Source organism: Hyperolius riggenbachi, chromosome 9 (genome assembly GCF_040937935.1).
Source record: "Hyperolius riggenbachi isolate aHypRig1 chromosome 9, aHypRig1.pri, whole genome shotgun sequence".
NCBI classification, from domain to species: Eukaryota; Metazoa; Chordata; class Amphibia; order Anura; family Hyperoliidae; genus Hyperolius; species Hyperolius riggenbachi.
Genome location: NC_090654.1, coordinates 59,657,135 through 59,673,188, shown reverse-complemented (window position 1 = coordinate 59,673,188; position 16,054 = coordinate 59,657,135). Strand labels below are relative to the sequence as shown.

Genomic DNA, 16,054 nt, shown 5'->3' with positions numbered 1-16,054 from the left:
TGTGACAAAATGCTGTATTGAGACATGAAGAGGGGTAAAATGGTTCCTGGTCTCTGCTAATGAAATGGTTTTTGGTGTCATGGTGGACCTGCAGGTTATAGGCACATTACATATGTAAACAGGAACCTGCAGATTATCTGTGTTACGGTCAAAGCCAGAAGTTGGCCAAAGTGGGAACTAGCCGGGCAATGGCCAATTTAGTTGTAAAGTCACCAGCCAAAGTCCAATATTGGCCGGCCAATGAACGAAATGGCTTTCCTGCCATTTCACTTTGGTGCCTGGTGTTGTGTCACTATCTTGGACATGACAGAATCTGAAGAGGTGGGAAGGTTAGGGTTAGGGAAAGGAACAGGGGAGGTTAGTGGTAGTCACAGAAGAGGGGAGGTTAGTGTTAGGCAGAGGAGAGGAGGAGGTTAGTGTTAGGCAGAGGAGAGTGGAGATTAATGATGGGCACTAGAGAGGTGAAGGTTAATGTTAGGCATAGGCATTCAGAAGAAAACCCTTTATTTGCCACCTCACCAGCCATGGTACAATGTATTCTCTTACATCTGACCTTGGCCACATCTCTTGGCCAGTTCCCACATTGGCCGGCCAATTTGGGAGCTGGCCACACTTCTGGCTTTGGCCATAACATATGCACATTGTACATGCAAACAAGAACCTCTAGGTTATATGCCCATTATATAGGTAGACAAGACCTGTAAGGAAGAAGTCAGAGGTTGTGGGTAGCTCCAGGAGAATGCAGCACAGATAGTGACATATATGGAAATCATAATGGAGATGTCAGAGCTGGAAATGGATGTGCTATGTGTTAGTGGATGACAGAACACCATGGATAGAACACAATATGGTGTGTCACAATATGGAGTAATTAAAATGAATGAACTGTGTGTAATACAGTAAGGATGACCAGGGGCAGAGATGGTGTTTGCCAGCTGAACACATAAATATAACAGAGTTGGAGGGGTGTCACAACACTCTAGGCAAAAAAGAGGCTCCCTTTGCTATTGGTTTTTCTTCTTATTGGCACTGTGATTGGCCTGAGGAAGCGGGCTGAGACCCGCAAAATGCATTGCCTGTGCTAAATAAAATTCTTTGTTCATACAAAATTGCATTATTGAGATAAGCCACCTCACCTTTTTCGATTTTAAACTGGTTTTAATCCATTTTATACATACCAGGGCGCCTCGTTCCCTTTAACTGTACATAAATATAACCACAGGTTTATGGGTGGGCCATCTGTAGACTATATATAACCGCAGGCTTATGAGCGGGCCCTCTTTACACTATATATAACTGCAGGTCTATCGGCAGGCCCTCTGTGCACTATATATAGCTGCAGGCCTATGGGTGCACCCTCTTTGCATCTGGTCCCTGCTGTATTACACCTTATCTAGTATGATGACAAAAGCGCTATCTGTGCTGTCATCCTCGCAAGGGCAAAGTGGGGTCCAGAGTTGGCATTTCTGTGGATGTGAGGCAGTAAGAAGTCAGACTCACGCCCTGCGGCTGTAGCTTGCGCACTGGTAGGAGAGGAAAGAGCATTGCTTAGCGATACATGACTAGGGCTAGAAACATTGGTTACATCCTGGTTCTGGCTGGTGGTGGAGGACTGTCTCCGCAGAGCCCCCTGAAAGGAAGCCCCGCTCTTGAATGTATTCACTACTTCAATCTGTAACGGAGGAGAGAATTAGACAGAGTTGTTCAACACCTTGCACAGAAAAAAATGGCAAAAATAATATAAAAACAAACACACAACACTACAGACAGGACACAAAACAAAGACGACAAGCCTGGATGTGATATACACAGAAAACACGAGCTAGCTGTGCTGCAGACTACATTTACACTGTCTTTTCTGCAGTGTTCCCTATATACCTATAAAGGCAATTCAGTATATACTCATACCCTCTTCTGTACCATATAATGCTGTATATACGTTTATACTGCACTCAGCTCTTTACCGTATAATTGTTCTTTACTGTATCATTCTAGGTAAACATATATTCCCTTCTATACCATACAGTGCTGTATACGTTCACACTATTCTGCTCTATACTGCATGGTGCTAAATGTTGTTCTTAATCTTTACCATCAGGGGCATAGCAATAGCCATAGCAACTGCTATGGGGCCCTGGAGCAGAAGGACCCTGTGCTGTACTTGATGTGTTCACTATTAACTTCCCTTTGAGTCTCCACCCTCTGACTTTGTCTCTTAGCCTAAGGAATATACTCCGAGTACACTGCATGTGAATGTAAATTGGCTTTCAACCCGTATCCATAGGGTAGGGGCAGGTGGCATTGCTTAAAGAGACTCTGTAATGAAAAAAAAAAGTACCCCGGGCGGTACTCACCTTGGTAGGGGGAAGTCTCTGGATCCTATCGAGGCTTCCCCCGTCCTCCTGTGTCGCACGGCGGTCTCGCTGCAGCCCAAGGTACGCACAGCCGGCAATTTGTCAGGCTGTGCAATATCCGCCCGGAAATAGCCGATCTCTGTCGGGTCCGCTCTACTGCGCAGGCGCAGGAGACTTGCACCTGCACAGTAGAGCGGCCCGACAGCATTCGGCTATTTCTGCCTATCTCCGAGCGGAGAGCCGATACTGCGCCTGCACTGGAGCCGGAAAGGTAAATATTTACATCCCCGCCGTTCGGGAAGCTTTATCGCTGCCGCCGTTGGACACAGGAGGATTCAGAGACTTCCCTCACCCGAGGTTAGTACCCCCAGGGAAACTATTTTTAGTTACAGATTTTCTTTAAGCGTACCTAGTTCTGAGGGCCCCATGAAAATTTTGCTATGGGGCCCCATGGTTTCTAGCTACACCACTGTTTACCATAAAACTCTGTATACACATATCCTCTGTTTTATAGCATAGGATGGTGTGCACATATATGGTCCTATATATAGACATACTGGTTATGTACTATGTTCTATGCAGTGTGTGGTACTGCATACACATATGCTGCATTCTGTACTATATGGTACCATATACATTTACTGTATTACAATCTATATGCTCTCCTTGGTATATGCAGTGTGCTGTCTATACTGTACTGGAGGAAGTATAGTAGATGCAGTAATATTTACTGTATATGCTTTCCTTTACTGAGTAGTATGGGGTTGATTCATTCAAGCAGTAAGCAGTGCGAGTTGTACGCAGGTTATGCGTGGTAGTGTAGTGTGCACTGGTAACTTACGCGGACAACTCGTGCTCCTCACATTAAAGGGGAACTGAAGAGAGAAGTATATGGAGGCTGTCATGTTTATTTCCTTTTAGACCATACCAGTTGCCTGGCAGCCCTGCTGATCCTCTGCCTCTAATACTATTAGCTATAGCCCCTGAACAAGCATGCAGCAGATCAGGTGTTTCAGTGGTTCAGACTTATAAGTCTGATCTGACAAGACTAGCTGCATGCTTGTTTCTGGTTTTAATCAGATACTACTGCAGAGAAATAGACCAGCAGGGCTGCCAGGCAACTGGTATTGATTAAAAGGAAATAAACATGACAGCCTCCAAATACCTCTCTCTTCAGTTCCCCTTTAAGCTGTGCTGCTTTAGCACTGCAGCTTAATAAATCAACCCCTATGTGTGATGCACTAAAGTATATATTCTTCTTTAAGATCCCATGGCCTAGGTGAACTTTTTTCCTGAGCTTTCTCTCAGTAGATATTTTTTTACAAGGTACACTTTTAGCGCAAAGCAAGTAAAAAGTGGATTTTATCCACCCTACCAGCCACTTGCAGCCTTCTTTCTGCTACAATTTTTCCTACAATGAGTCCTGTACTGCTGCTGTGGAACAGTGAGGTTGAGCGGTGATCCCCCTTTGTCAACACTTATGGTGCATGCAATGCAACTGCAAGCAAGGAAGCAACTGACCAAAAAGCAGCATCACTGACTACTGGGTACATCAATGGGTGTCATTCTAGCAACGCGCTGCATGTTCTGTATTGTAATAACGCAACCGGTTGCATCGCATCACAACACAATCCTGAAAAAAAACTGACGTGTGCAGGTTGGCTTCACTTTTGCAGGGAGCATTGAATACGGTAACCCTCAGAGTTTAATTTATGGGGGAAGCTGCCTCAGCAGAGCTCCTGCAGTCTATTCACAGCTGCAAAGTACTAATTAGACACTTTGATCTGGCTGAATTAACACAGGAACATAGACAAGTGGATTTCTTTTGCAACTACTGTATATATGGAATAAAAACTTTTCATTGTGTGCTGTGCAAGAGTTGAGTTCCTCTTTACCTGTTCATAGACTTTGAATGGCAGAATATTACTTGTTTTGCAGGCAACATCACCTATGTACAGGTAAGGTAATTAGTGTCTCAACTAGATGGATTCCATGTAGCTGAGACACTAATTTCCCCACCTATGCATAGGTGAGGTTGCCTGCAAAACATGCACCGCTGGGGAGTCACAAGGACAGGTTTGAGAAACACTGTGGTATAGCATATGCAGCAATGTCCTCTCTACTCTTCTTTAGGATGCATGATTTGGTGAATGCAGTATGTCTTCTCAAAAGTCCTTTGTGTTGTATTGCCTGATATATATATACAGTGGTTTGCAAAAGTATTCGGCCCCCTTGAAGTTTTCCACATTTTGTCATATTACTGCCACAAACATGAATCAATTTTATTGGAATTCCACGTGAAAGACCAATACAAAGTGGTGTACACGTGAGAAGTGAAACAAATATCATACATGATTCCAAACATTTTTTTTTATAACTGCAAAGTGGGGTGTGCGTAATTATTCAGCCCCCTGAGTCAATACTTTGTAGAACCACCTTTTGCTGCAATTACAGCTGCCAGTCTTTTAGGGTATGTCTCTACCAGCTTTGCACATCTAGAGACTGAAATTCTTGCCCATTCTTCTTTGCAAAACAGCTCCAGCTCAGTCAGATTAGATGGACAGCGTTTGTGAACAGCAGTTTTCAGATCTTGCCAGAGATTCTCGATTGGATTTAGATCTGGACTTTGACTGGGCCATTCTAACACATGGATATGTTTTGTTTTAAACCATTCCATTGTTGCCCTGGCTTTATGTTTAGGGTCATTGTCCTGCTGGAAGGTGAACCTCTGCCCCAGTCTCAAGTCTTTTGCAGACTCCAAGAGGTTTTCTTCCAAGATTACCCTGGATTTGGCTCCATCCATCTTCCCATCAACTCTGACCAGCTTCCCTGTCCCTGCTGAAGAGAAGCACCCCCAGAGCATGATGCTGCCACCACCATATTTGACAGTGGGGATGGTGTGTTGTGCAGTGTTAGTTTTCCGCCACACATAGCGTTTGGCATTTTGGCCAAAAAGTTCCATTTTGGTCTCATCTCACCAGAGCACCTTCTTCCACATGTTTGCTGTGTCCCCCGATTGGCTTTCGGCAAACTGCAAACGGGACTTCTTATGCTTTTCTGTTAACAATGGCTTTCTACTTGCCACTCTTCTATAACGGCCAACTTTGTGCAGTGCACGACTAATAGTTGTCCTATGGACAGGTTCCCCCACCTGAGCTGTAGATGTCTGCAGCTCGTCCAGAGTCACCATGGGCCTCTTGACTGCATTTCTGATCAGCGCTCTCGTTGTTCGGCCTCTGAGTTTAGGAGGACGGCCTTGTCTTGGTAGGTTTACATTTGTGCCATACTCCTTCCATTTCTCAATGATCGCTTGAACAGTGCTCTGTGGGATGTTCAAGGCTTAGGAAATCTTTTTGTAGCCTAAGCCTGCTTCAAATTTCTCAATAACTTGATCCCTGACCTGTCTTGTGTGTTCTTTGGACTTCATGGTGTTGTTGTTCCCAATATACTCTTAGACAACCTCGGAGGCCGTCACAGAGCAGCTGTATTTGTACTGGCATTAGATTACACACAGGTGCACTCTATTTAGTCATTAGCACTCATCAGGCAATGTCTATGGGCAACTGACTGCACTCAGACCAAAGAGGGGTTAAATAATTACGCACACCCCACTTTGCAGTTCTTTAAAAAAAAATGTTTGGAATCATGTATGATTTTCGTTCCACTTCTCATGTGTAGACCACTTTGTATTGGTCTTTCATGTGGAATTCCAATCATGTTTGTGGCAGTAATGTGACAAATTGTGGAAAACTTCAAGGGGCAGAATACTTTTGCAAACCACTGTATAAACCTGTTATACTGTACTAGGTGTAGACATAGAATATGTATTACTATCTTCTATCTTGATTAGTACCCAAGAAACACATATTGAAGACTAGGCAATTTCCAGTGGCATTCTGTAATATAAAAAATGATTGTCTATTGCTTTTTGGTATATTAGCAAGAGGAAGTGGGTAGATCAGCATGGTTACCTACAGACATTTCATTGTCAGAATCCCTTGCATTTTATCACGATATAGTATGGTCTCAATTTGGCCTTTACCTGTGAAAGAAAGCACTATGAGCTCCAAAAAATAATGCTCCACCTATATACCTGAGTTTGGATTCTATTCAGGCCACGGAACCAGAGAATCTGTCCTCGTCGGAGCTCTCTCTCTGCGTGATCTATCTCTTCTGCATCCTCGTTCATCTCCTCATGAGTCTCCTCCTTCTGCGTCAAATGACCCGCCCCCTTGAGGAATTTTAACCTGCTGCTTGGAATGGTGGCGATAACCTATGGATGAAGAACACTTTATCAGGCAGAGATTGGGAGGGGGTGGGGGTGGGGCTTGACAATGAATGATGTGGTATTAGTCAGCTGATAATGTCCAGAGGTATTGCCCCTGACTGTGAAGCATGGGGTTATGAGTTTGACTCCTGAGTCAAAGGAAAAAAAATAAAAAAAAATGAGGGGGGTACAATAACAACAGTGTATAATATCAACCAGTAGTGTCTCCATTCTAATAATCACTGACTTATATAGCACCAACATTTTGGTTGCGCAGTACAAATAGATATTTTACAAAAAAGTTACCAGTATTTAGGAAAAACAAAAGCAATATGGATAAAAAAAAACCTCCTCTATGTCGCAAACTACATTACTGTAGATTTATGGCATGTAACTGTGATAAATGGGGTTCATATACAACATAGCACAAATGGCAGTTCCATTTTCTGTGCTACGGACTAGAAAGCATAGAAGATTAATGACTTCTCTGGTCTTTGAACTACATGCATGTAACACCTACCTGTCCCCACACTAGCTCCCCAAAGCCAAGAAATATGCACCACATCCATTGGTCAAGCTGCAACGGAGCACAGCTAAAGGGCTTCCCACCAAACTGCACGATTACTATCTGCAACAGAGAGAGGTCACGGTTTAGCTGAAGGTTACATGGCTCACACATAGGAAAGAGAAATTACAGAGAACAGTTGTGATTCTGTGCTGTCCAACCTCTACATACCGTGCAAACTGTTACAACTACCTAGCAACTACTGTAGCTGCAAAGCATTCCTCTGATAATCTATGATGACACATGTTGACAAAGTATTGCCCAGTGCAATGTTCAGTGTCATCTTTTATCTTCTGCCGTGTGCATTGTCCCTGAGCTTTATTTCCAGCTTCCTAGGAACAGCAGTACAGTCAGCCACTTTCACCTCAGTGAGTGATGGACTAATCTGATTAATCCCCATCTTCTCTGTCCTGTCTACCACCTCTTACCCAACATCCTCTTTGCCCTATCTACCCGTTGCTAACTTCCATCCAATCTGTCTCATCTTCCTGCTCTTATCTTGCACCCACTCCATCCTCACTTCCTGCTCTTATCCTGCATCCTCTGTGCTGTCTTCCTGCTCTTATCCTGCATCCACTGTGCTGTCTTCCTGCTCCTATCCTGCATCCTCTGTGCTGTCTTCCTGCTCCTATCCTGCATCCTCTGTGCTGTCTTCCTGCTCTTATCCTGCATCCTCTGTGCTGTCTTCCTCTCTTATCCTGCATCCTCTGTGCTGTCTTCCTGCTCTTATCCTGCATCCTCTGTGCTGTCTTCCTGCTCTTATCCTGCACCCTCTGTGCTGTCTTCCTGTTCTTATCCTTCATCCTCTGTGCTGTCTTCCTGTTCTTATCCTTCATCCTCTGTGCTGTCTTCCTGAACCCTCTGTGCTGTCTTCCTGTTCTTATCCTTCATCCTCTGTGCTGTCTTCCTGTTCTTATCCTTCATCCTCTGTGCTGTCTTCCTGCTCTTATCCTGCACCCTCTGGGCTTTCTTCTTGTTCTTATCCCTAATCCTCTGTGCTTTCTTCCTGTTCTTATCCTTCATCCTCTGTGCTGTCTTCCTGCTCTTATCCTGCATCCTCTGTGCTGTCTTCCTGCTCTTATGCTGCATCCTCTGTGCTGTGTTCCTGCTCTTATCCTGCATCCTCTGTGCTGTCTTTCTGCTTCCTATCTTCCGCCTACTCTGTCTCATCTTCCTGCTCTTATGTTGCACCCATTCCAGCCTCACTTCCTGCTCTTATCCTGCATCCTCTGCACTGTCTTCCTGCTCTTATCCTGCATCCTCTATGCTGACTTCCTGCTCTTATGCTGTATTCTCTGTGCTGTCTTCCTGCTCTTATCCTGCATCCTCTGTGCTGTCTTCCTGCTATGATCCTGCATCCTCTGTGCTGTCTTCCTGCTCTTATCCTGCATCCTCTGTGCTGTCTTCCTGCTCTTATCCTGCATCCTCCGTGCTGTCTTCCTGCTCTTATCCTGCATCCTCTGTGCTGACTTCCTGCTATGATCCTGCATCCTCTGTGCTGTCTTCCTGCTATGATCCTGCATCCTCTGTGCTGTCTTCCTGCTCTTATCCTGCATCCTCCGTGCTGTCTTCTTGCTCTTATCCTGCATCCCCTGTGCTGACTTCCTTCTTCCTATCTTCCGCCTACTCTTGTCTCATCTTCCTGCTCTTATCTTGCACCCACTCCATCCTCACTTCCTGCTCTTATCCTGCATCCTCTGTGCTGTCTTCTTGCTCTTATCCTGCATCCTTTGTGCTATCTTCCTGCTCCTATCCTGCATCCTCTGTGCTGTCTTCCTGCTTTCTATCTTCGCCTACTCTGTCTCATCTTCCTGCTCTTATCCTGCATTCTCTGTGCTGTCTTCCTGCTCTTATGCTGTATTCTCAGTGCTGTCTTCCTGCTCTTATCCTGCATCCCCTGTGCTGTCTTCCTGCTCCTATCCTGCATCCTCTGTGCTGTCTTCCTGCTTTCTATCTTCCGCCTACTCTGTCTCATCTTCCTGCTCTTATCTTGTACCCACTCCATCCTCACTTCCTGCTCTTATCCTGCATTCTCTGTGCAGTCTCCCTGTTCTTATCCTGCATCTTCTGTGCTGTCTTCCTGCTCTTATCCTGCATCCTCTGTGCTGTCTTCCTGTTCCTCTCCTGCATCCTCTGTGCTGTCTTCCTGTTCTTATCCTTCATCCTCTGTGCTGTCTTCCTGCTCTTATCCTTCATCCTCTGTGCTGTCTTCCTACTCTTATCCTGCATCCTTTGTGATGTCTTCTTGCTTTCTATCTTCCGCCTACTCTGTCTCATCTTCCTGCTCTTATCCTGCATTCTCTGTGCTGTCTTCCTGCTCTTATGCTGTATTCTCAGTGCTGTCTTCCTGCTCTTATCCTGCATCCCCTGTGCGGTCTTCCTGCTCCTATCCTGCATCCTCTGTGCTGTCTTCCTGCTTTCTATCTTCCGCCTGTCTCATCTGTCTCATCTTCCTGCTCTTACCTTGCACACACTTTATCCTCACTTCCTGCTCTTATCCTGCATCCTCTGTGCTGTCTTACCTGCTCTTATCCTGCATCCACTGTGCTGTCTTACTGCTCCTAGCCTGCATCCTCTGTGCTGTCTTCCTGCTCCTATCCTGCATCCTCTGTGCTGTCTTCTTGCTCTTATCCTGCACCCTCTGTGCTGTCTTCCTGTTCTTATCCTTCATCCTCTGTGCTGTCTTCCTGTTCTTATCCTTCCTCCTCTGTGCTGTCTTCCTGCTCTTATCCTGCACCCTCTGTGCTGTCTTCCTGTTCTTATCCTTCATCCTCTGTGCTGTCTTCCTGTTCTTATCCTTCATCCTCTGTGCTGTCTTCCTGTTCTTATCCTTCCTCCTCTGTGCTGTCTTCCTGCTCTTATCCTGCACCCTCTGTGATGTCTTCCTGTTCTTATCCTTCATCCTCTGTGCTGTCTTCCTGTTCTTATCCTTCATCCTCTATGCTGTCTTCCTGCTCTTATCCTGCATCCTCTGTGCTGTCTTCCTGCTCTTATGCTGCATCCTCTGTGCTGTGTTCCTGCTCTTATCCTGCATCCTCTGTGCTGTCTTTCTGCTTCCTATCTTCCGCCTACTCTGTCTCATCTTCCTGCTCTTATGTTGCACCCATTCCAGCCTCACTTCCTGCTCTTATCCTGCATCCTCTGCACTGTCTTCCTGCTCTTATCCTGCATCCTCTATGCTGACTTTCTGCTCTTATGCTGTATTCTCTGTGCTGTCTTCCTGCTCTTATCCTGCATCCTCTGTGCTGTCTTCCTGCTATGATCCTGCATCCTCTGTGCTTTCTTCCTGCTCTTATCCTGCATCCTCTGTGCTGTCTTCCTGCTCTTATCCTGCATCCTCCGTGCTGACTTCCTGTTCTTATCCTGCATCCTCTGTGCTGACTTCCTGCTATGATCCTGCATCCTCTGTGCTGTCTTCCTGCTATGATCCTGCATCCTCTGTGCTGTCTTCCTGCTCTTATCCTGCATCCTCCGTGCTGTCTTCCTGCTCTTATCCTGCATCCACTGTGCTGACTTCCTTCTTCCTATCTTCCGCCTACTCTGTCTCATCTTCCTGCTCCTATCTTGCACCCACTCCATCCTCACTTCCTGCTCTTATCCTGCATCCTCTGTGCTGTCTTCTTGCTCTTATCCTGCATCCTTTGTGCTATCTTCCTGCTCCTATCCTGCATCCTCTGTGCTGTCTTCCTGCTCTCTATCTTCCGCCTACTCTGTCTCATCTTCCTGCTCTTATCCTGCATTCTCAGTGCTGTCTTCCTGCTCTTATCCTGCATCCCCTGTGCTGTCTTCCTGCTCCTATCCTGCATCCTCTGTGCTGTCTTCCTGCTTTCTATCTTCCGCCTACTCTGTCTCATCTTCCTGCTCTTATCTTGCACCCACTCCATCCTCACGTCCTGCTCTTATCCTGCATTCTCTGTGCAGTCTCCCTGTTCTTATCCTGCATCTTCTGTGCTGTCTTCCTGCTCTTATCCTGCATCCTCTGTGCTGTCTTCCTGTTCCTATCCTGCATCCTCTGTGCTGTCTTCCTGTTCTTATCCTTCATCCTCTGTGCTGTCTTCCTGCTCTTATCCTTCATCCTCTGTACTGTCTTCTTGCTCTTATCCTGCATCCTCTGTGCTGTCTTCCTGTTCCTATCCTGCATCCTCTGTGCTGTCTTCCTGTTCTTATCCTTCATCCTCTGTGCTGTCTTCCTGCTCTTATCCTGCATCCTCTGTGCTATCTTCCTGCTCTTATCCTGCATCCTCTGTGCTGTGTTCCTGCTCTTATCCTGCATCCTCTGTGCTGTCTTTCTGCTTCCTATCTTCCGCCTACTCTGTCTCATCTTCCTGCTCTTATCTTGCACCCACTCCATCCTCACTTCCTGCTCTTATCCTGCATCCTCTGTGCTGTCTTCCTGCTCTTATACTGCATCCTCTATGCTGACTTCCTGCTCTTATGCTGTATTATCTGTGTTGTCTTCCTGCTCTTATCCTGCATCCTCTGTGCTGTCTTCCTGCTCTTATCCTGCATCCTCTGTGCTGACTTCCCGCTCTTATCCTGCATCCTCTGTGCTGTCTTCCTGCTTTCTATCTTCCGCCTACTCTGTCTCATCTTCCTGCTCTTATCCTGCATTCTCTGTGCTGTCTTCCTGCTCTTATGCTGTATTCTCAGTGCTGTCTTCCTGCTCTTATCCTGCATCCCCTGTGCTGTCTTCCTGCTCCTATCCTGCATCCTCTGTGCTGTCTTCCTGCTTTCTATCTTCCACCTACTCTGTCTCATCTTCCTGCTCTTACCTTGCACACACTCCATCCTCACTTCCTGCTCTTATCCTGCATCCTCTGTGCTGTCTTACCTGCTCTTATCCTGCATCCACTGTGCTGTCTTACTGCTCCTAGCCTGCATCCTCTGTGCTGTCTTCCTGCTCCTATCCTGCATCCTCTGTGCTGTCTTCCTGCTCGTATCCTGCATCCTCTGTGCTGTCTTCCTGTACTTATCCTTCATCCTCCGTGCTGTCTTCCTGCTCTTATGCTGCATCCTCTGTGCTGTCTTCCTGCTCTTATCCTGCATCCTCTGTGCTGTCTTCCTGCTCTTATCCTGCATCCTCTGTGCTGTCTTCCTGCTCTTATGCTGCATCCTCTGTGCTGTATTCCTGCTCTTATTCTGCATCCTCTGTGCTGTCTTTCTGCTTCCTATATTCCGCCTACTCTGTCTCATCTTCCTGCTCTTATCTTGCACCCACTCCATCCTCACTTCCTGCTCTTATCCTGCATCCTCTGTGCTGTCTTACCTGCTCTTATCCTGCATCCACTGTGCTGTCTTACTGCTCCTAGCCTGCATCCTCTGTGCTGTCTTCCTGCTCCTATCCTGCATCCTCTGTGCTGTCTTCCTGCTCGTATCCTGCATCCTCTGTGCTGTCTTCCTGTACTTATCCTTCATCCTCCGTGCTGTCTTCCTGCTCTTATGCTGCATCCTCTGTGCTGTCTTCCTGCTCTTATCCTGCATCCTCTGTGCTGTCTTCCTGCTCGTATCCTGCATCCTCTGTGCTGTCTTCCTGTACTTATCCTTCATCCTCTGTGCTGGCTTCCTGCTCTTATGCTGCATCCTCTGTGCTGTCTTCCTGCTCTTATCCTGCATCCTCTGTGCTGTCTTCCTGCTCTTATCCTGCATCCTCTATGCTGACTTCCTGCTCTTATGCTGTATTATCTGTGTTGTCTTCCTGCTCTTATCCTGCATCCTCTGTGCTGTCTTCCTGCTCTTATCCTGCATCCTCTGTGCTGTCTTCCTGCTCTTATCCTGCATCCTCTGTGCTGACTTCCCGCTCTTATCCTGCATCCTCTGTGCTGTCTTCCTGCTCCTATCCTGCATCCTCTGTGCTGTCTTCCTGCTCTTATCCTGCATCCTCTGTGCTGTCTTCCTGCTCCTATCCTGCATCCTCTGTGCTGTCTTCCTGTTCTTATCCTTCATCCTCTGTGCTGTCTTCCTGCTCTTATCCTGCATCCTCTGTGCTGTCTTCCTGCTATGATCCTGCATCCTCTGTGCTGTCTTCCTACTCTTATCCTGCATCCTCTGTGCTGTCTTCCTGCTCTTATCCTGCATCCTCCGTGCTGTCTTCCTGCTCTTATCCTGCATCCTCTGTGCTGACTTCCCGCTCTTATCCTGCATCCTCTGTGCTGTCTTCCTGCTCCTATCCTGCATCCTCTGTGCTGTCTTCCTGCTCTTATCCTGCATCCTCTGTACTGTCTTCCTGCTCCTATCCTGCATCCTCTGTGCTGTCTTCCTGTTCTTATCCTTCATCCTCTGTGCTGTCTTCCTGCTCTTATCCTGCATCCTCTGTGCTGTCTTCCTGCTATGATCCTGCATCCTCTGTGCGGTCTTCCTGCTCTTATCCTGCATCCTCTGTGCTGTCTTCCTGCTCTTATCCTGCATCCACTGTGCTGACTTTCTTCTTCCTATCTTCCGCCTACTCTGTCTCATCTTCCTGCTCTTATCTTGCACCCACTCCATCCTCACTTCCTGCTCTTATCCTGCATCCTCTGTGCTGTCTTCTTGCTCTTATCCTGCATCCTTTGTGCTGTCTTCCTGCTCCTATCCTGCATCCTCTGTGCTGTCCTCCTGCTTTCTATCTTCCGCCTACTCTGTCTCATCTTCCTGCTCTTATCTTGCACCCACTCCATCCTCACTTCCTGCTCTTATCCTGCATTCTCTGTGCAGTCTCCCTGTTCTTATCCTGCATCTTCTGTGCTGTCTTCCTGCTCTTATCCTGCATCCTCTGTGCTGTCTTCCTGTTCCTGCATCCTCTGTGCTGTCTTCCTGTTCCTCTCCTGCATCCTCTGTGCTGTCTTCCTGTTCTTATCCTTCATCCTCTGTGCTGTCTTCCTGCTCTTATCCTTCATCCTCTGTGCTGTCTTCCTACTCTTATCCTGCATCCTCTGTGATGTCTTCTTGCTTTCTATCTTCCGCCTACTCTGTCTCATCTTCCTGCTCTTATCCTGCATTCTCTGTGCTGTCTTCCTGCTCTTATGCTGTATTCTCAGTGCTGTCTTCCTGCTCTTATCCTGCATCCCCTGTGCTGTCTGCCTGCTCCTATCCTGCATCCTCTGTGCTGTCTTCCTGCTTTCTATCTTCCGCCTACTCTGTCTCATCTTCCTGCTCTTACCTTGCACACACTCCATCCTCACTTCCTGCTCTTATCCTGTATCCTCTGTGCTGTCTTACCTGCTCTTATCCTGCATCCACTGTGCTGTCTTCCTGTTCCTATCCTGCATCCTCTGTGCTGTCTTCCTGTTCTTATCCTTCATCCTCTGTGCTGTCTTCCTGCTCTTATCCTTCATCCTCTGTACTGTCTTCCTGCTCTTATCCTGCATCCTCTGTGCTGTCTTCCTGTTCCTATCCTGCATCCTCTGTGCTGTCTTCCTGTTCTTATCCTTCATCCTCTGTGCTGTCTTCCTGCTCTTATCCTGCATCCTCTGTGCTGTCTTCCTGCTCTTATCCTGCATCCTCTGTGCTGTGTTCCTGCTCTTATCCTGCATCCTCTGTGCTGTCTTTCTGCTTCCTATCTTCCGCCTACTCTGTCTCATCTTCCTGCTCTTATCTTGCACCCACTCCATCCTCACTTCCTGCTCTTATCCTGCATCCTCTGTGCTGTCTTCCTGCTCTTATCCTGCATCCTCTATGCTGACTTCCTGCTCTTATGCTGTATTATCTGTGTTGTCTTCCTGCTCTTATCCTGCATCCTCTGTGCTGTCTTCCTGCTCTTATCCTGCATCCTCTGTGCTGTCTTCCTGCTCTTATCCTGCATCCTCTGTGCTGACTTCCCGCTCTTATCCTGCATCCTCTGTGCTGTCTTCCTGCTTTCTATCTTCCGCCTACTCTGTCTCATCTTCCTGCTCTTATCCTGCATTCTCTGTGCTGTCTTCCTGCTCTTATGCTGTATTCTCAGTGCTGTCTTCCTGCTCTTATCCTGCATCCCCTGTGCTGTCTTCCTGCTCCTATCCTGCATCCTCTGTGCTGTCTTCCTGCTTTCTATCTTCCGCCTACTCTGTCTCATCTTCCTGCCCTTACCTTGTACACACTCCATCCTCACTTCCTGCTCTTATCCTGCATCCTTTGTGCTGTCTTACCTGCTCTTATCCTGCATCCACTGTGCTGTCTTACTGCTCCTAGCCTGCATCCTCTGTGCTGTCTTCCTGCTCCTATCCTGCATCCTCTGTGCTGTCTTCCTGCTCGTATCCTGCATCCTCTGTGCTGTCTTCCTGTACTTATCCTTCATCCTCCGTGCTGTCTTCCTGCTCTTATGCTGCATCCTCTGTGCTGTCTTCCTGCTCTTATCCTGCATCCTCTGTGCTGTCTTCCTGCTCTTATCCTGCATCCTCTGTGCTGTCTTCCTGCTCTTATGCTGCATCCTCTGTGCTGTGTTCCTGCTCTTATCCTGCATCCTCTGTGCTGTCTTTCTGCTTCCTATCATCCGCCTACTCTGTCTCATCTTCCTGCTCTTATCTTGCACCCACTCCATCCTCACTTCCTGCTCTTATCCTGCATCCTCTGTGCTGTCTTACCTGCTCTTATCCTGCATCCACTGAGCTGTCTTACTGCTCCTAGCCTGCATCCTCTGTGCTGTCTTCCTGTACTTATCCTTCATCCTCCGTGCTGTCTTCCTGCTCGTATCCTGCATCCTCTGTGCTGTCTTCCTGTACTTATCCTTCATCCTCCGTGCTGTCTTCCTGCTCTTATGCTGCATCCTCTGTGCTGTCTTCCTGCTCTTATCCTGCATCCTCTGTGCTGTCTTCCTGCTCGTATCCTGCATCCTCTGTGCTGTCTTCCTGTACTTATCCTTCATCCTCTGTGCTGGCTTCCTGCTCTTATGCTGCATCCTCTGTGCTGTCTTCCTGC

The 16,054-nt window shown here is 47.1% G+C and overlaps 1 protein-coding gene across 17 annotated transcripts in view; it reads right to left on the bottom strand.

The window, feature by feature from the left end:
• The window catches only part of ATP2B2 (ATPase plasma membrane Ca2+ transporting 2), a 386,993-nt gene that overhangs the window by 16,044 nt on the left and 354,895 nt on the right, over positions 1–16,054 (bottom strand). For 11 of the 17 annotated variants that reach the window (XM_068252864.1, XM_068252865.1, XM_068252867.1 and 8 more), the window contains 2 exons: positions 7,142–7,249; positions 6,448–6,627 (listed from right to left, as the gene is read on the bottom strand). In XM_068252864.1, coding sequence (XP_068108965.1) covers positions 6,448–6,627; positions 7,142–7,249 — 288 coding nt within the window. Of the gene's footprint in view, positions 1–1,500; positions 1,673–6,447; positions 6,628–7,141; positions 7,250–16,054 lie in introns of all 17 variants that reach the window. The other 6 variants (XM_068252872.1, XM_068252874.1, XM_068252876.1 and 3 more) reach the window with 2 other exon arrangements.